The sequence below is a fragment of the Pangasianodon hypophthalmus genome, chromosome 28, assembly GCF_027358585.1.
Source record: "Pangasianodon hypophthalmus isolate fPanHyp1 chromosome 28, fPanHyp1.pri, whole genome shotgun sequence".
Lineage (NCBI taxonomy): Eukaryota > Metazoa > Chordata > Actinopteri > Siluriformes > Pangasiidae > Pangasianodon > Pangasianodon hypophthalmus.
This window is the reverse complement of record NC_069737.1, coordinates 15,134,952-15,155,079: the sequence shown is the minus strand read 5'-3', so window position 1 is coordinate 15,155,079 and position 20,128 is coordinate 15,134,952. Positions and strand designations below refer to the sequence as shown.

The following is a 20,128-nucleotide window of genomic DNA, read 5'->3' as shown; positions in this document are numbered from 1 at the left end:
TTATACAGTTACAAGAGAATAGCAATAACAGAATTAGATTTATTACTTTTTTTAAAATTGGGACTCTAATTGAACTGTGTTTATAAAATGGGTTACACAATGCTTACACAGTCACCTTCCTCTGCGGTATTTTAAGCACTGTATTACAGATGATTGGCATATATCTACTGGAAACCTTGACAAAAACGTAAATAATAAACGAGTTAATGAAATCCGTGCTTCTGAACTGTATGTTTTCAGATCAAGGCAGTGGATAACGGCCGACCCCAGAAGTCATCCACTTGCCGCCTGCACATCGAGTGGATCCCGAAGCCGCAGCCAAGTGCCACTCCGCTGGCCTTCGACGAGAGCGTGTTTTCCTTCAGCGTCATGGAGAGTGACCCAGTCTCCCACATGGTCGGGGTTATCACCATGGAGAACATGGACACGCCCGTCTGGTTTGATATCACAGGTACGGAGATTCTGAAATTCTTGCAGTATGTTCACTTTTGTTAAATTTGATATTTATTATAACATTTAGCTTAAGTTTGAGAGTTTTCCTAAATTTGCTAATGAGTCTCTCAAAGCATGAGCATCTTGAAACTTAAACCTACTCATCCCTTTATTCTTTCTTTCCTTTGCCTTTTCTAACCAACTGACAATCTGTTGCTTTCTCTCTTTTTATGCTCCTCCTATATCTCCTCTCCTTCTCGTTTCTCTCTTCTGCTTGGAAGAAAATGCCGAGCCCAGTGAGGCGTTTCACGTCGTACAAGCTGCGTGCGACCTGAACTGCACAGCAGAAGGTATCCATCGCAGATCTCCATTAGATCTGTGATTGGCTTTAGCTAAAGGCCTGTCATCTTAGTGTTGTGGTGTCCTGTATGTCTCAAAGTGAAGACTTAGCAAAGCAATGAAAATGCTAAATTTGTACTAGATCATGTGCTAGACTCCGCTTAGCCCTTTTATCTTCATGGCTCATATCTCACACACACATGACTGTTTATAGCTGCTATAATGTAAGTGATATCAGGGACAAAGATTTTATCACAGACATTCTACAATAATAAATCAATAATCAATAAAATCCATCAGCGCTGCCTTCAGGCCATGCTGTTATAGGAAAATAATCGACTTCTGGGTGGTAACAGCTTCATCGCACCACTCCGTCGTTGATTATTTCCCTATAACAGCGTGGCCCGAAGTGCTTTAATTCCATACATATCACCAAACTGTGCTGGATTTCAACGTTCTTTCACTTAAGAAAGCCTTGGCCTTAAAGAAAAATTCTATATATTTTACTGTGTTTTAAACTTTTTTTCCTGGAAATTGTGCTTCTAAAGTAAGACATGGTGTAAACATTATCTCTCCGAAGCTTCCAGCGGGCATAAAAGCATTAGCATAAAAACAGTTCAGCTACTTAACCTCCTGGAGTTCTTTTGTGAATTATGAATGAGTATATTAATATATTCTCTAAAAATGTTTTTTAAGTGGGCAATCACTGCAAAAGGCAGACTTTGAAGATGCTATCAGTGAATGAAACTTGTATATATGCAGCATGGCTCACAGTTTTTTTCACTTAAACATTTTCCAGAAGCAGAAAGGACAGCTCTAAAATATTCACAGAGTAATGTTCACCTAAGATAGCTACGAAGATCCGGATCCAGCTAGCTGACTGGGGTTAGAGTGAAGCTAGCCTACTTCTTTGCTTGTTTGTGCAATATCTCAGGCTACATATTACAGAAGTAACATTTACGACAGCTAGCATTAATGTTAGAATAGTTAGCCATGTCTAAACGACTTAATCGATTTTTGTTTGGTCAGGTCCGTTAAGCGAAACCATTAGCTGTTAGCATTTACTGCTGTTTATAAACATCAGAAGATTGAGTGTGTAATATTTTTTGCAGGATTATTCCCAGTGCATGAGGAGGCAATTGATTATCTTTCTCAAAGAAAAACATTAAGTGTATGAGGAATTTATGAAAACTAATAGAACTTTTGGTCACGCTAACTGAACCTGAGTGAAAAAGCAATTTTATTTAGGCTAACTGCAATAATAAACGTACGCTGAGTGTTTTCATTGCAAAATACGCATGTTCTTCTGAATTCATCTCCATTATATTGTTGTATAATGGTGTATTTGTGCATTATATTTGTATTTCAGTTGTTTTTTTTTTTTTTACTAAGTTCTAAGGTGGTTTATTTCCTATACGTCTCATTTCCTTCCATCATCATGACACATCACACATGGATAAAGCCGAGGTTTAGGTGTTGAACTAAACTGGGAAATTCCCTATAGAAAATCAATATGCGTCAAAATCCGGGCTTAATCCGGGTCTGGAAAAACGGTCCATCGTGGCTTTTCCCAGAGCCGTTTGCTGCCAGATTGCGATTTTCTAATGTGTTTGTTATCAGTGATCTTTAGAAAGCAAATCCTCTGTGCAGAGTTTTTCTAATTACTGTAGCTCTTTGAACGTTAATTACAAGGCAACGTGCGCATGCTATGCGAGTTCACAAGGATTGCGGATTTTATCAGCGCCAGGCTCCGAGAAGAGATGGTGTCTGAAAATCGTCATGTCCTGGTGTTATACGGTATATTAACAATAAAATCGTGGTTAAAAAAAAACACAAATACAATATAAAACTCGAGGATTCTGTGGATGGATACGGGTTCGAACCTTCTAATGAGGTTTGGAACCCACTCTGATATTAGGTTCTACAAATAACCTTAAAGGTCATCTGAAGTTTCTTGAAGTTATTTGAAGAGTTAGTTTGAAGGATCTACTCTGGTTTTCCGTACAGGTGGGAACTCGGACAGCCGTTTCGATGTGGGAAAAGCGAGCGGGACGCTGATGGTGGCACGGCCGCTGGATGCCGAGCAGAAATCGAGCTACAACCTGACGCTGGAGGCTACGGATGGCACAAACACCGTCAGCACACAGGTGAGAGGAACTTGTGTTTACGCAGAGGGTGCGGCTCTGTGTGTGTGTGTGTGTGTGTGTTTGTGTAGGAGCCGTGTTGTGAATGTTTAACGAAGCTGAAAGACAGACTGAATTCTTCAAAATCAGCCTCTGTGAGTGTGTGTGTGTGTGTGTGCGTGTGCCGAGACGTTAGTAGAGTGCGAGGAAGCAGACAGTGGTCAGGTGATTCCAGAGCTCAGAAATTCCTCACACAGCCACACGGATTGGGCCTGACGCCAGGATTAGACTAGCTTCAGCAGAGTGGAATATGCTTTCCAAATGTTCTCCTAACATTCCCCAAGTGTTCATTCTGTATAAATTCATTCTGAAAATTCTGGGATTGCTCGTCCAAAATTCTTGTATTATTCCACGAAGGTACCCAAACCTTCCTCACATATTCCCCATCTAAATTCCCAAAAATTTCTTTAGCAATATTTCCCAAACATCAATTCGAATGTTTCCTTGGCATTCTCCTAACGTTCCCCAGACATTCCCAAGCTGTAGCATTATCCTGAAGCATTTTCTTCAAATGTTCCTCAGTTTGTTCTCTCGACATTCCTTAGTAAATGTGGATGGTGTAAGAAATGCTCCTTAAATCTTTTGAAATGTTCCTTGTGTTAGTTTCAAATTCTCCAAATATTGCCCCCAAGAATATTAGTTAATTGTTCTTCTGATTTTCTCCAAAAACATTATCATCTTCTAAAATTCTCCAGGTTCCCTACATATTCTCCTAACTCACCATAAATGTTCATTTAACATTCTTCCTAATATTCCTTAAAGACTTCTTCTGACACTAAATGCTCTCCCAAGATTTCTCAAACGTTCCCCAGATGTTCTCTGAAGGTTGGTTTGCTAACGTTCTGTTCAGAGGCTGATGTCGGAGCCGCCGGCTAGCTTTTTGGCCGCGACTTCTGGAATCTTCCGTTGTCTCATTCTTTAAGCATGTGAGGAGGATGTCTGGCGCTCTGCTCCAATAACTTTTATCTCTTTTTCTCTCTCTGTCTGTCTTTTTCTCCACCACTCCATTAGTATACCTTTCTTTTGCCTTCCTTTAGAGAACCTGAAGAATGCTAGCTAGCAAAAAAGTTTCTGTTTTGTCTTTCGTTTGAGTGCCGTGGTGGAGAACACAAAAGCAAGCTTCATGTGATCAGGAAATGTTCAGACTGACACACACACACACACACACACACACGGGCAGTGATATAACACCTTTATCCACATCACTGCAGCCTGTTAGTGCGTCTCCTCTGTGCCAGTGTGCTAATCTGAGAGGCATTGTTGGAGACTCAGAGCCTTCACCCCTAATCAGTTACAGTCATCACACACACACAAACACACAGCGTGCAGACTTCAGCTGTCCTGCTGCTTGCTTGTGTAAGACCGTGTCCTCCGGACCTCAAGCTTTGTGTCTGGCTCCACTTTCTCCAAAAGACGCCAAAGATATTAAATTCTCAGAGAATGGTCTAAAATAGGAATTCACTGCATGGACAGAATATCATACCCTGATCATATTGTGATAAATCATGATTGTCTTTGCTTTGTGTTGGATGGATAAAGATCGGCCGGCATTACTTAGACCAAAGTCCAAATAATCTTCTAATATTCTGCCTAAATGTTCCTCAAAATTCGTTCCCAATTATTAGTTGTCAAATATTCCTCAATTTATTACACAGATGTTCCTAAGTGTTCCTTAAAATACACCAAAACTTTTCTTAAACATTCCCAAATGTTCCTTCTAACATTTTCTTAACGTTTCCCCAGTGTTCCCAAAACATTCCCAAACTGTTCTTTTAATTTTCTCTAAAAATGTTTGCTATGCATTCAACAAAATTCCCTTAATATTATTCTTAAAAATTCACATCCTTTAACTATTCTGCACGCTCCTCCATTCTCATAATATTCCACAAATATTTCCTAAATGTTCCTGAAACTTTTCCCAAATGCTACCTGATTTGTTCCCCAAATGTTCTCCAAACAGTGCTCAGTTTCATCTCCTGAAGTTCCACTATCATTCTTTAAACATTCCCAAACATTCACATAATATTCCGTAGAAATACTGGAAATAATTCCACACAGTTCCCATGTTTGTTTCCCAAATGTTCCTCAAATGCCCCTTTCCCCAATTCCCCAATTTTCTCTAGTATTCTTTACATTCTTCAAAATGTTCTCCAGAAAATTCTCAGGCGTTCCGAAAACGTTTCATCATATTCTCTTAACTTTGTTGAACCTTTTCATCCACAAACAGTTGTCAAATTTCTAATTTTCTCCAAAGATTATTGCAGGAGGTTCCCTATACATCCCCAGTGTTCCATAAACATCTATTATTTCCAAAAAGTTTCCAAAAAACATTTTTTAACACGCCCTAAACAGCTCTCTCATCATTCTCCTGATGTTCTCCACACATTCTCAAAGACTCTTCCTTTTCTCTAGAAACTGCTCATTAAACATTTTACATAGTGTTCTTTAAAAACACTTCCAAAACACTCCTCTATCATGCTCCTGATGTTTTCCGAGTATTCCTTGAATATTCTCTCTAGTGCAGTCTCAGTCAACAGGAGGAGAAAAAAAACCTTTCCAGACTTTCTGAATGCTGTTCACACTTCTCCCGAGCAATTATTCGAAAAATAAATTCTGTTGATTAGCCGATTCACAATGAGTGTCTAATTTGAATAAATGTTGCAGAAATGATTCTTTTCCCCCCTTAAATCACAAAAAGTCTTTACACATTTGTTCCCAAGGTTAATTAACGCTAGGTAAAGTAACACATTCAACTTTCTAAGTCTGGTTATTTAAACAGATAGCTCTGAAAGTCAGCTAGCTAGCTGTATAAATCGTATTATGATACATACGAGTGTTTATTGTGTAAAAAGCTCGGAGGCTCGAAGTCTCAAATTTCGTTTAAAAAGCTTACATTCATAAATATAATATAATAGAATAATAATATAATAGAATAATATTTGTAAGGTATACCATATGACAGTTTAATATCAGCACACACTCATATCTGCTTCACGTTGATGTAGTGGCAGGAAGTCGGTGTCACGCTGTCTTTTCCGATATTGATTGACATGTTTGTGTGTGACAGTTTGTGGCTTTGGAGAGGCGCCATGTTTTTTTCTGTTCCAGTCACCTCTTGCTTTTCAGCGCTTTGGACTATTAGCGTCTTTTTTGCTCGCCGCACGTCCCTGTCAACACGTCCTGATATCTCACGAGCTGCTCAGCAGGTGTGTATTGCAAATATTTGCACTTGCAGTAATAAAGAGCAGCGCCGGCTGGAAACACGAGAGGAAATAAAGGCTTGATTAGAACCGCATTCGCACAACCTTTTCATTAGAATATATATATACATATATATATATATATAGCGATATATTATTATATATACACAATATATCTATTATTAAAATATTGACATTCTTCTTTATTTGTGGAATCTGTAATAACTTAAAAGAGAAAATTCTTCTTTGTCTGTAATCTTTCACTAAAGTGAAGCAATCTTCTCCCTAATTTTTAAACTCTAGGCAGGTCAAAATGTAATAAAATAAAAATATAATAACCATTATATAATCATTTTATGTCTCGTTTCACCTCCCCCTCCAGAACACCCAATTATGTTTCACCTTCCCGTCCCCCACATTGTCACATTTCACCTCCCCCTTTCCCTCACCCAATCACATTTCTTCTCCTTTTCCCCAACACCCAATCATGTTTCACCTCCCCCTCCCTACACCCAATCAAACTTCACTTTGTCTTCCCCCTATACCTAGTCATGTTTCAACTGTAACTCCCCCCACCCAATCATACAGTATTTCAGCTCCCACTTCCCACCCAACCAATCGTGTTTCACCTCCCACTCAACTACATCCAATCGTGTTTCACCTCCCACTCAACTACACCCAATCGTGTTTCACCTGCTCCGCCTGAGTTGCTTGAGTTTGCTAAAAAGGGTAAGCTCTCTCTGTCGAAAATAAACATGGTTGCATTTCTGCATGGAGTTTTTTTGTCTTTTGCCTCCATCTTTGCCTCGTGTGTTTACAGGATTTCGTCTGCCTCCACAATCGACTAGCATGGCCATGTTTGTTTTGTCCCGATCAATTAATCCAAATCCCCACCCACCTTTTCTAGTTAGACAGATTTTGTTTTAGGGACACAAACACCACCAAAAAATGGCGCCTCGACCTGAACAATAATTTTAAATACTGAATATTGTGATTATATTGTAAAACAAATTATTGCCTCATGCCTAGTTTCTGTTTTTGCTCTGCGTGACGAGTCGAACCTGGAGGATTAGGAGACGTGTCCTCATGCTCTAAACCTCATGTCATGCGCTTTGAATTGTTTCTTTTCTAAAAACAGAGCGAGATAAGCAGATTAAAGTCGGAATTCATTCTGCGTCTTTGGTGTGTCTAACACGTCTTTGTTTGTCCCAGCGGTAAACACGTCTTCAGTTCCAAATCCGTGTTCCTCCCTGGCTGTTTTTCCCATCGCATACCAACGGCATTCCTCTTCCTGTTCTTTTCGTCTGAATCAGAATGATATGTTCTGTCTGTGATAACACAGAACCTCAGCACTGCCCTGATTTCATTGTTTTTGTCCTCTTTGTTGCTGGCGAGTTTTTTTTTTCTTGTCAAAGCACAGCATCTGGGACAGCGGGTGGATTACATCAATTTAATACCATTTTATCCAGGGGAGATAAAAGCAGTAGCAGAGGAGAATATGTCTCTTAACGATTCTATTTTAAGTGTCCTGAGACGTAAAGTGTGTGTGTGTGTGTGTGTGTGGATTGAATCTTTAAGGTAATACCATATTTTCCAGACTAATGTCTCTCTCTGTACTGCATCAGGGAGAACAGTTTTTAACTTTTCCCTATTCTGAGAAATTCACAGTAAATCCGTTGACCTGAAACTCACTCATAGTGGAAGTCTAGGGGCAGGTGTTGGTGAAAAAATATTTAAAATACACAACGATATACAACAAATTCAAGTGTACAGCAGTTACACTGGAACAATAAAGGTGAGTGTATAAGACAGACATGAGGGAAAGTCTAACTGAAGCGGTTCTAGTTTCTTTGCTGACATCTCTTCACACACGTTTTCATTGTTATTAGGAGATGTGTCGTCATTAAAAAGACTAATAATATTGTATAATATTCAGTGTATTTTGAGTAGCCCTGACAACGAGCATGGACCTCAGACTTGAAGCTAGCTAGCATGACTCTGCGAGATCAGTGCAGCTTTATTTAGCTAACAAAGCTTAGTAACGCATTACTAAGCTAATGATTGATAACAGTATTGTGATTATTGTCGTCTCACATACCCAAATATTACCCTAGACATCAGCCAGGGAGGAGTGACACTTAGCGAAGTCAATAGGTTGAGCTGTCCTAACAACTAGCTTGGACCTTCGACAAGAATTTTGCTAGTAACATGACAGAATATCTTAACAAAGTTGTGTAGAGTTTTAGCAGTACACTGAAAAGTAGCCCCGGTTACCTTTAGTGTTCCTGCGCCAACATTAGCATAACCTTAGCCTTAGCAAGGTCCTCCTTGTTAAAGTGTTTCTCTGAAAGGACCGATTTCACAGATTTAGAGCTTCATTTACAAACCCATTATAAAGTTTGTGATTAATTAATATTTTTCATTAATGATTTATTGAAGGAACTCAACAGCTGCCCTTACGGTTGCATTGTAAAGGAGTAGTGTTGTGGTACTCGAGACCGGGTTTGAGTTTGAAGTAAACAGGTTTTGTGTTGTTTTCTCAGCGCAGGGAAATCTGTCAATATTTGGTAATCTCTCTGTCACTCTCTCTCTCACACACACACACACACACACACACTCTACAGATGCAGTGAATAAACATAAAGTTGAAAAAAGCTAGAGTATTCCTTTAATGCTGAGGTTAGGAGTTTAGCGTGTGTGCCCTGGAGGGATTTCTCCTTCTGGATCCAGTATGATGGTCCTCAGGGATGAGCCGATGCACAGACACAGACACACACACACTCACACACACACATTCCACTGTGCTGCATTCCACTGTGGGCACTTCACAGACAGGAGAGCAGCCAGACAAACTCCTCCACCCTTCCCCCCATCTCTCTCTCTCTCTCTCCCCCTCTTTTTTGTCTGTTTCACAATTTTACTCCTCCATTTTCCACTCTCATGTCTCCCTCTCTCTCTCTCTCTCTTTCTACTTCTTTTCCACTCCATTCTAACCCTCTCTCTCTCTCTCTCTCTCTCCCTCTCTCTCCCCCTCTCTCTCTGCTGCCAAGCTCCTTTTATCTGCTGTCACATCCAGCCAGCTAATATGGCCTTCCCTTATTGAGAGCTCTGGATCCAATATGGCCGCCGGCGGGGGGGCCGTGGCTGCATGGCCTGATGGCGTGTTGTTCAGCCCCTCAGAGCCGAGTGGAGGGACTGAGGGAGGGACGTTTTGTCTTCTTCTGGCACTTTATAAAAACAGGCCAGCTCTTTCGGGAATGTCATTTTGCTTTTCACACTTGGAAGCCACACACACACACACACACACACACACACACACACACACACTCACTCCTGAGGTCTACGCTCTAGCACCTCTCTGATGTCCCTGCATATTATTTTCCCTCACAGCACAGCCACAGTCATTTGTACAGTCTAATAAAGCATTTGCCGCTGCGCTAGTTTCTCCATGCTAGTTTTTTTTATACTTCCCTACTAGCTAGCATCTCTGCTAACATCCATTCGAGTCGTTAATACAACACGTTACCGCTTATTATTACTACATATTGTTATTGAAAAAACTAAGAGTATTGCCGCCGTTGTTATTGTGTCTCAGACTGCTCATTGGTGTGTTGTGCACGCGCCTGCTTTTGTTTTGTTTTGCTCTCTTCGTGACCAGGTCACGCCGTCAGCTCTCAGATAATTACGCCAAAGTCTCTGCGTTGACATTTAACTCCATTCAGCTGTTTTATAACCGTTAATGAAATACAGCCTTTCGCATTATTGCGGCAAGTGACTTTTGGTATTTAGAGAAAGAAGATGTCAATCTGTAACATTTTCCCAACACCACCCACCTAGAGCTCATCTCAGGGTTAGATTGGATTTGAAATATCAAGCTTTTATTCGCTTGGCTTAGCAGCAATGCTAAAAAAAAAAAAGTCTAATTGCTTCAGTCTGATTAGCAAGGGCTAATTGCTCTTTTTATTTTGGAGCTGCATGATATGGACTAAATATCATTCTGATATTCATTTGCTACATATTGTGAGTGTGGTATGTGTGACGGTCATTAAATTCTCATTGGCGAACCCTGGATGTTAATGGGGAATGAGTTTGTTTGTTGTTTGGACCTCAGTGATTTGCATTTTAAGTGAATGAACTCATCTTGCACAATATGCAAAGCCCAATCATCATAAAAATTAATGTCTACCATAAAAGTCTCACAGTAGCTACACAAAATATAGTTAGCACAATCCTGGGGTAGTTTAACAGTCATCCAGATTTTCATCCTAGCTAGTATAACGTCCAGCTAGAACTGCTATTATTAGCCATTTTGATAATCATACATCATTTAACAAGTAGCAAGTTAGCAAGTAGCTAGCTAGTACACAAGCATAGAAATGAGCGCATTATATTCTAGAGCATGTTTAGGGGGCTAATAATATTATGCTCTTGTGTAGCTAAAAGAGATGCATTGAAATGCATTGAAAATGGCGCCACTTTTGCAAAGGACAATATTGTAAAAGTGGTTATTGCATTATCCATGAACGTAGCTAGCAAGAAAGTGTAGAAATTAGCACACCTTTTTTTTTTTTTCAAAACTAGATTGAATATGAGTATGATGCACTAAATCTTGTTCTTGTTCCTCCCGCCAGGTCCTCATCAAAGTGATCGACACCAACAACCATCGGCCGCAGTTCTCTCAGCCACGGTACGAGGTGAGCGTGCCCGAGGACGCGGCGCCTGACACAGAGGTGCTACGCCTGAGCGCCACCGATCAGGACGAGAAGAACAAACTGACGTTCACGTTGCTGAGCAGCACTGACCCGTTCAGCCTGCGCAAGTTCCGCCTGGACCCGGGAACCGGAGCGCTGTACACAGCAGAGGCGCTCGACCATGAGGCCATGCGCCAGCACACACTCACCGTCATGGTACGAGTTCGTCTACCTCTGTGTGTGTGTGTGTGTGTGTGTGTGTGTGGGAGTGATGCAGATGACGGTTCCACTTCTACAGTATCGTTTATTAGAAAATGAGATTACGGAGCTGTGTGTATGTACTTATGGAAATACAATGAGTCTTGTAGAACGAAAGCAAACATCATGCAGCGAAGATGTGTGCATTGTGTGCATTTAATTTTTCTCAATTAATATGATGCCGTAAACAGTTGCTGGCTTTGCAAATGCGCTGTTTTTAATCATGAAATATGAGCTTTTTGTAGAATTATTGCAGGGAGTTTAATTAGAGACATAAGAGGCTATTACGTTGAAATGAACTCACAGACGGTTTGTGGTCCAAAAGTTCTGATTGATTTTGTTTGTTCTTAATTAGTTCAATTTGTTTTTTGTATTTGTGGAGCTGTAGATTGCGTGCCTTTGTGTGTGTGTGTGTGTGTGTGTATCATGTGGTAGTGTTTATTTAGTTGAATTGATTTGTCGTCATTATATGAGATGTTGAGTCAGTCATGCGTCGCCTCACCTGATGTTCTCTCTGGGTTTGTTTGTCGCTCTGTTCGCAAGTCATCGGTGCATGTCTCTGAGAAATTAAAAAAAAAAAAAAAAAAAAACACGTTTATATTCTCAGGAGTGTTTGATGAGTTTGTTGTATTAACTACATTATTGAAGATGGAAAAATCGCCGTCAGCTTGTTTTAACCTCTCTCGTTGTCTGCCTTTGTTAAACTCAAACTCTTTTTCTCAGTTTTTTTTTTATTGCTTTTTAATGAGTTGGCTGTTTGAATTGATTATTGAAGATGGAAGAATTGCTGCCAGCGTGTTTTGACCTCTCCTCCTCCTCCCGCTTCTTCTAAGGTGCGAGACCAGGACATTCCAGTGAAGCGGAACCTTGTGCGAGTGATCGTTAGAGTGGAGGACGCTAATGACAACGCGCCATGGTTTTTTGGAGCGCCGTATGTGGCGCGTGTGTTCGAGTCAGCCGCTGTCGGCTCATCCGTGCTGCAGGTCACCGCTTTGGACAAGGACAAAGGACAAAACGCTGAGATTGTCTACAGTATCGAGTCAGGTGATTAGTAGATTTTATTAAAATGTTAATTTTTCAAGTGAACATTAGTTGGAGCAGGTAAAGTCAACTTTATTATTATTATTATTATTATTATGCATATTGCACAACAGAACTATATAGTGAGACCTTCAGTGCTACATCACAAACTTTAAATAAAACACTTGGGTAAGCTTAGTAGGTGAGAAAAGTGAAGGATTGGTTAAATTGTAGTTTGCAGTTTGTATAAAATTCTGCTGCTCCGTATTTGTCAGTAGTAACAGAGATCAGCAGGTCGTGAATTCAAATCCCTGGCCTTCAGTAAAACCTCTGAACATCTTCAGGGGACCAAACACTTTTCCTTTATTGTTGACACAAATCAATTCCCATTAGGAGATAAAAGTTAATAAAAATTAAATTAAAGCTAAATTAAAGCCCTTGGTGTTTTGCCAATCGTAGAACAGGGGAATAAAATGGCTACGGAGCTAAAAGAGCTAAAAGTCCTACCTCCTGCTATGAAGTAATATTTCAGTAGTAATCACTTTAAATCCAACAATGACTTTAGAAATTTATCTTAGTCAGTAATTGTAACTCAGTCTGTGTATGTAATCTTAGTTTTGCGAGTGATCATCTGACGTAATCAAAATATAAAGCATGAACACATCTCCCATGACTTTCTCAGGTAGGAGAACCTAATATTACATCTTTACCTCCAACTGTTACAAAGCTCTGACACTAGAGACTCCTTCCATAAATGTTAATGTTAATCAAACGTCTCCTTACAGAATTTCTATTCATGTGGAGAAGAAAAAGCAGACTTTTTTTTATCTGTTTATGTGGAATGACTTCCATACAAGTATCTGTGACTGAGCTGTTGCTATGGAAACGATAGCGTATTAGAATGTGCACAATAATATAAACCTGTGCTTTGCAGAGATGCACTACTGTCAGGGCTGCAGGTATAGATAATTATTCAGCAGCACTGTGGTACAAGTAGGACCAAAAAGCTGTTTTATTGCGATCACGTGTTCCATAAATTGTACTCAACAACTAACCCAAATGTCTTTCATGTTATAGGGCCAAGGCATTGTGTGTAATGTGATATAGTAAACAGTTACTATGGAAAAATCCTGGTTTAAATCACAAGCTTCTTGCAGGTAATAATGGATTAGCGCTGTATACCTTCAAACAGATGGCATCATTTCAATTGCTTTAGGGGGCTACGTTGAAGAGAACGTTCAGTTTATGTCCTGGCTGCTCATGTTTATGGGCTTTAAATTTTGCACGCATAGCACAATGACACATGAAAAGGTTTGGAGAGCATGAGGTGACGTGCTTTGACAGACCCCGAGCGGTAGGCAGAGCATTCCTGTCATGTCGCCCACATTTTCCTTTGTGTCTCTGTCCATAAAGAGCAGAGAACCAGCGAGAGATGAAAGTGGGAGAGTTTATGTGTCCCATCCAGAGGTCTCCAACCTACCAGCCTCTCAATCATGAATGGCACGTTTGAAAGCGAGAAGACGTCATGTAGAGAGATGGAAAAAGACTGAAGAGGTGGGAGGGGAGAGAGCTGAGTGGCCAAGCGAAGGATACAGAGCGAGGGATAGCAGAGAGGGAAGAAAAAAGATATAGACAAATTAAAGAGGATTGTGAAGCATGCAGTAGGCTGGTGGTTTCCTCCCTTTTTCATTTCCCATTATTGTTGTCTTAATAAATAGCCAGTGTTTGGACAGCAGAGCGGGGATGTTTCTCTGACACTACGTACCATGTTGAGAACGCACATTTTTGAAGCGCCTCGCATGACTTAAACTAACTGGAGTGTAAAGTCCAGACAGTCAGCACTACTCATAGACCACACACTCCTTGTGTGTCATGTTGAAAGGTGAAAATGCAGCTCTGAAGTTCAGCTGAATATCAACCTTTTGTCCAGACCAGTTTTGCAGAAAAATGCATTCATAGTCACCAGAAAAAAGACCTAGCTGATGAAATAATGCAGCCAAAGTTTTATTTAAATGTCATATTTTCAACCTCAGTCATATTCAATGAAACACTAATTAATGTAAAAAAAAAATCTGATGTTTGTGAGGGCGTTAGATCATTACATCTCATTAATATTCCCACTGAATTTATTTAAATGTCACAGTCACAGTCAGAAAATACATAAAACTACAGTTTAGTTTCCTGAAAGAATAAAAGAAATCAATACTTTAGCCAAGCATGGTAATATACAATGTCTGTTTCTTGCCTCTCTTCTGCAGGAAATGTGGCTAATTCATTTGCCATCGATCCTGTCCTTGGGACCATCACTGTGGCGAAAGAGTTGGACCGAAGCAACAACAATCACTTTGAGCTGACAGTGAAAGCTACAGATAGAGGAACTCCGCCACTTAGTGCTACAGCAACCATTGACGTCACAGTTACTGTCTCGGACAACGCTATGCCTAAGTTCACAGAGAAAGAGTATTCTGCTGAGATCAGTGAAACTGCGCTTCCTGGAACTTTTGTAAGTCTGGTTACAGCCACCAGCCAATCATCGGTCTTCTATCAGATCAAGGATGGAAATGTTAATGGGGCGTTTGACATTAATCCCAACTCTGGAGTCGTTGTGACTCAAAGGGCTCTGGATTATGAAACCATTCCATCGTACACACTAACCATTCAGGGTTCCAACATGGCTGGCCAAGCTAGCAATGCTACACTTCTGATTCACCTAAAGGATGAAAACGATAACGATCCAGTTTTTATCCAGGAGGAGTTTATCGGGGTAGTTAGTGAGTCGTCTCCTGTGAAAAGTGTGGTCCTCACCAAAGATAGCACTCCTTTAGTCATCCGCGCTTTAGACATGGACCGTGATGCAAATGCTAGACTAGTCTACCAAATTGTGGAACCATTTGCCCACAACTACTTTGCCATTGATTCTAGCACTGGAGCAATAAGAACTACAACTGAGTTGGATTATGAACAAAAATCTGTTTTTCGATTCACAGTTCAAGTACATGACATGGGAATCCCACGTCACTTTGCTGAAAAGGCTGCCAACGTGACCATCGAAGTCATAGATGTCAATGATTGTCCACCACAGTTTAGCCAGGACTTGTATGAGGCGACAGTTCTAGTGCCAACTTACAAAGGTGTGAAAGTCATCACAGTCAATGCGACTGATGCCGACTCGGGACCAAACTCTAGACTCCTCTACTCAATTGCAGAGGGCAACATTGGAGACAAGTTTAAAATGGACCCACTCACAGGGGTCATTACTATTCAAAATGTCACCCAACTGAGAAGTAGGTATGAGTTGAAGGCTAGGGTGTCTGATGGCAGGTTTTCTAAAATGGCATCAGTGAAAATTAGCATTCGAGAGAATAAAGCAAGCAGTCTGAAGTTCACTCAGAACTCCTACAAGGCTTTTGTACAGGAGAACTCCTTGGAAAAGAAAACTCTGGCTGTCATTGCTGCTGTGGGAAACCAAGTGAATGAGCCTCTGTTTTACACCATTTTAAACCCAGATAAAAGATTTGAGATCAGCCGTACTTCTGGGGTTCTCTCATCGACTGGCATACCCTTTGACCGTGAGGAACAGGATGCTTATGACATTGTAGTAGAAGTGGCCAGAGAGGACAAATCATCTGACATGGCTCACATTCTTGTAACAGTAACCATCGAGGACGTCAACGACAACCCACCAATGTTTGTCAACCTGCCTTACCATGCACTGGTTCAGAAGGATGCAGAGGTGGGCCAAATTATTAGACAAGTGACTGCCATGGATTCGGACACGGAAAGTAATGCTGACATAAGATATCATCTACAGGAACTAAATGAATACATCCAGATAAGCGCTAGTGGAGAACTATCACTGAAAAAGTCATTTGAGATAGACTCAATGGACCCAGAGTTTGTGGTTACAGTTGTGGCTACAGATGGTGGGGAACCACCATTGTCAGCAACTGTAGAAGTTCCTATAACTGTAGTGGATAAAGCCATACCAGTGTTTGAAAAACCTTTCTACAGTCTAGAGATTCCTGAGAATGTACAGCTACACATTCCCATTATCCATGTACAGGCTAGTAATTCAGAAGGGCCAAGGGTAGTGTACACCATCACAGAGGGTGATCCTTACAATCAGTTCTACATCAACTTCAACACAGGTGTTATACAAGTGGTACAACCTCTTGATTTTGAGACACACCCTGCTTATAAACTAAGTGTAAGAGCCACAGATTCGCTGACTGGTGCTAAAGCTGACGTATTTGTTGACATAATCTTAGAGGATGTGAATGACAACCCACCTTTGTTCCTCGCCAAGTCTTACAATGCAAGCCTTTCTGAAGCCTCTGTCATCGGCACCGCTGTAGTACAGGTATCTGCTGTTGATGCAGACACGGGTAACAATAAACTTCTGTTCTACCAAATAGCCAACAATGATAAAAACTCTGAATATTTTACTATCGATCGTGACACTGGTACAATCTGGACAGCACGCATGTTAGACCATGAGGAGAAAACACAACACAAGCTAACAGTCAGAGCTGTCGATGGAGGAGTTCCAGCGCTTTCCAGTGAAGTCACTGTGATGATTGATGTTATAGATCTTAATGACAATGCTCCTGTGTTCTCACAGAAGGTTTACGAAGCAGCTGTCAGTGAGCTGGCTCCCCGTGGCCATTTTGTGACGCAGGTTCAGGCTTCGGATGCCGACAGCTCTGATAGTGCAAAACTTGAGTTTTCAATCTTGTCAGGAAATGAGGAGCAGAACTTTGTCATAGACAAAAAATCTGGAGCTGTTGTGATTTCAAATCACAGGAAGCCACACATGGAACCTTTGTATAACCTTAATGTTTCTGTGTCTGATGGTGTATTCAGAAACTCTGCTCTTGTGAAAATTACTGTCAATGGTGCGAACTTCCACAGTCCTTCCTTCCCTCAAGTTGACTACATAGTCGAGCTTCTAGAAAACTCTCCAGTTGGAACGTTAGTGGCAGAGGCTCCGGCATCGGATGAAGATGCAGGCATATATGGACGAGTCACATACCACATTGTCAATGACATTGCTAAAGATAAATTTTCTGTAAATGAAGATGGTGAAATTTTCACCTTGGAGAGCCTTGATCGCGAGAATGCTTTGGAGAAAATCATTCAAGTCTCCTTGATGGCAAAAGATGGTGGTGGCAAAGTGGGATTCTGCACTATCAATGTGATCCTAACTGACATTAATGATAATTCCCCACAGTTTAGAGCTGCAGAATACAAAGTCAACATAGGATCAGATGTTCCTAGAGGAACAACGGTGGTTAAAATTGCAGCTTCTGACATGGATGAAGGCAGCAATGCAGACATAACCTACACTATTGAAGCAGATACAGATAACGTATCTGAGAACTTTGAGATCCACCCACTCAGTGGGGTCATCGTGACTAAAGAGAGTCTCATCGGATTAGAAAACGAGCTCTATGCTTTCCTTGTACGTGCAAGGGATGGCGGTAACCCTTCTAGATCCTCTGTTGTCCCTGTCTACATTAGAGTACTTGCCCCGGAGGTCAAAGTGCCAAAGTTCCTAGAGCCATACTACAGATTTGCCATTGAAGAAGATCGTCCTCTAGGCTCAAAAATAGAAGAGATTCAGGCAGAGAGTGACCAGCCAGTGTTCTACAGTCTAGTAAAGGGTAACACCCTAGAGAGCAACAAAGATGAGGTTTTTGAGATTGACCGTAACACAGGAACTCTGAAACTGGTGAAGAAACTGGACCATGAGAGCACAAAGTGGTATCAATTCACTCTCCAAGCACAAAGTGACCACGAAGGGAATGAAGTCATCTCTTCTGTGGACGTTAACATCCAGGTCAAGGATGTAAATGATAACAGTCCCTTATTTGAGTCAGACCCTTATGAAGCTGTCGTGGTTGAGAATCTCCCTGGAGGCACCTCGGTGGTACAGGTGAAGGCGATGGATCTGGACTCAAGCACCAATGGGCAGGTGAGCTACAGTCTGGATCCCGTCCAGGATTCAGTGGACATAGCAGAACTGTTTGCTGTCAATAGTGAAACAGGCTGGGTGACCACACTGAAGGAGCTGGATCGTGAGCAGAGAGACAAGTACACCGTGTCAGTCCTGGCCATTGACCGTGGAGACAAGGTACAGCTTACAGTGAGCACCAGAGTGGAAGTAACGGTAGCTGATGTGAACGACAACCCGCCCAGATTCACAGCAGAGATCTACAAAGGCACAGTGAGTGAAGACGATCCCCCTGGTGGCGTGATCGCCATCCTCAGCACAACCGACGCAGACTCCGAGGACATCAACAAACAAGTCGATTACTTCATTACAGGTACGCAGATTCCTAAAACATGGCTGGTTGCCATTTCTGTTACTCATATCTAAACATTTCCAATTGTCTGTAAACATAGAGATATTGCTAATTCAGAATATTGCTAATCTACAAGCACTCAATTATCCTGCACTAATAACAGCTTATCACTGCCGAGCCACTTAAACCAGCCAGTATAAAGATACCATCTGCTTGCTCAAATATTCTCCCCATTCAATCTGTAAACAAGTTTCAAATTACAAGCCTAAATATTTAGGTCAGTAGAAAAAGTCCTGCTTGTGTAATTATTCCAGTAACTCTTTGGAATTGGCTGGGGAAATGGGCATGCTCTGGTGTTAATTAGCTCATGTGAAAAACTCTGCCAAGCTGAATATCCCAAGATCTTAGAAATGAGGTTGTAATGAGCATCTGCTTGTGCCTTGTGCAACCTTAACTCCTTTGTTATGCTCCTCTTTGCAGGACATCTGACTATGTTTGAAATATGAATCTTGCAAAAGTGCACTGGTGATATTTTTGTTAGGGAGCTTTCACAACTATTGTTCCATTTGTCGAGTTTGAACCAGGGCAAAATTGATATTTTTGGTTTGTTTGCTATTTGGTTTGGTTTCATAATGCACATAATTAAGCAAACCAAAAAGCAAAATAAAATGTCGTCTGAGGGGAAAGTAGGGCTGAAAATGTCCTTGTAAATCTCTTTCATTCACTGGTCAGAAATATGCCTGTGGAGAAAGAAAAACATCCCTTTGCTAAGGGTGGGTAGAAATCACAAAAATCACCCAAGCACAGAGAGCCGGCGCTAAATAAATGATTAGATAATTATATAAATAGGTTGTTTAAAACATTTTATGTGTTGCATCCAGTTTTTAATTTCTCTTTTTTGTTTGTTGGTCCACATCTCCCAAACGTTTCTGCAGCAGTACAGCTCTGTCCTTGGGCTCACAGCTCCGTTTAACAGTTTAACAGGTTAACAGGTTAACAGGTTTGCAAAACAATGCTGCAAACCAAATCACACAGAATATTTGGTTCACTTCCTGCAGTTGAGTTGATTCAGAGTCGAATCGTTTTTTCATTATAATCAAGTCACTGCATCGAGGGGAAGAGCACACCAAGGTTCCATTCGAACAGACTAAACACTGCATATGTTTGAGCAACCTTAAGATCGCTATTGGTGCATCAACTTATTGGCTGATCGAGTGTGAACTGTAGCTGCTTCCTCGTGCTGAAACCTGTGCAGTGGGGTAATGACTTGATCTCTGTTTGAAGGTGGTGACCCCCTGGGGCAGTTTGGTGTAGAGCACACACAGGGCGAGTGGAAGGTGTTGGTGCAAAAGCCATTAGACAGGGAGGAGACGGACAATTACCATCTCAACATCACGGCAACTGACGGCACCTTCACTGCCCGGGCAGTGGTGGAGGTCAAAGTGTTGGACGCCAACGACAACAGTCCTGTTTGTGAAAAGGTAAGATGGTGATGCATGCATGTAGATCATTCTATTAAGCCAAGGTGACTGGACGTCTCACTGCTTATCCAAGGTGTTTCATCAGTTCTAGACTCTTGGAGCTCAGTAGTTAAGGTTCTGAGCTAGCGCTTAGAAGATCTGCAGAACTGCAGAACTTTAGCCAGATAATAATTGATTTATCATCATTGTATCAATTGATTTCAGTTGTTGCCTTTTAAA

General features: G+C 41.1%; 1 protein-coding gene across 7 annotated transcripts in view; it reads left to right on the top strand.

The window, feature by feature from the left end:
• fat1a (FAT atypical cadherin 1a) overlaps window positions 1–20,128 on the top strand; it is an 82,522-nt gene that overhangs the window by 40,690 nt on the left and 21,704 nt on the right. For 5 of the 7 annotated variants that reach the window (XM_053230870.1, XM_053230869.1, XM_026947635.3 and 2 more), the window contains exons 6-12: window positions 241–451; window positions 714–782; window positions 2,779–2,918; window positions 10,786–11,061; window positions 11,937–12,147; window positions 14,382–18,449; window positions 19,713–19,909. In XM_053230870.1, coding sequence (XP_053086845.1) covers window positions 241–451; window positions 714–782; window positions 2,779–2,918; window positions 10,786–11,061; window positions 11,937–12,147; window positions 14,382–18,449; window positions 19,713–19,909 — 5,172 coding nt within the window. The remainder of the gene's footprint in view (window positions 1–240; window positions 452–713; window positions 783–2,778; window positions 2,919–10,785; window positions 11,062–11,936; window positions 12,148–14,381; window positions 18,450–19,712; window positions 19,910–20,128) is intronic. The other 2 variants (XM_053230871.1, XM_026947637.3) reach the window with 1 other exon arrangement.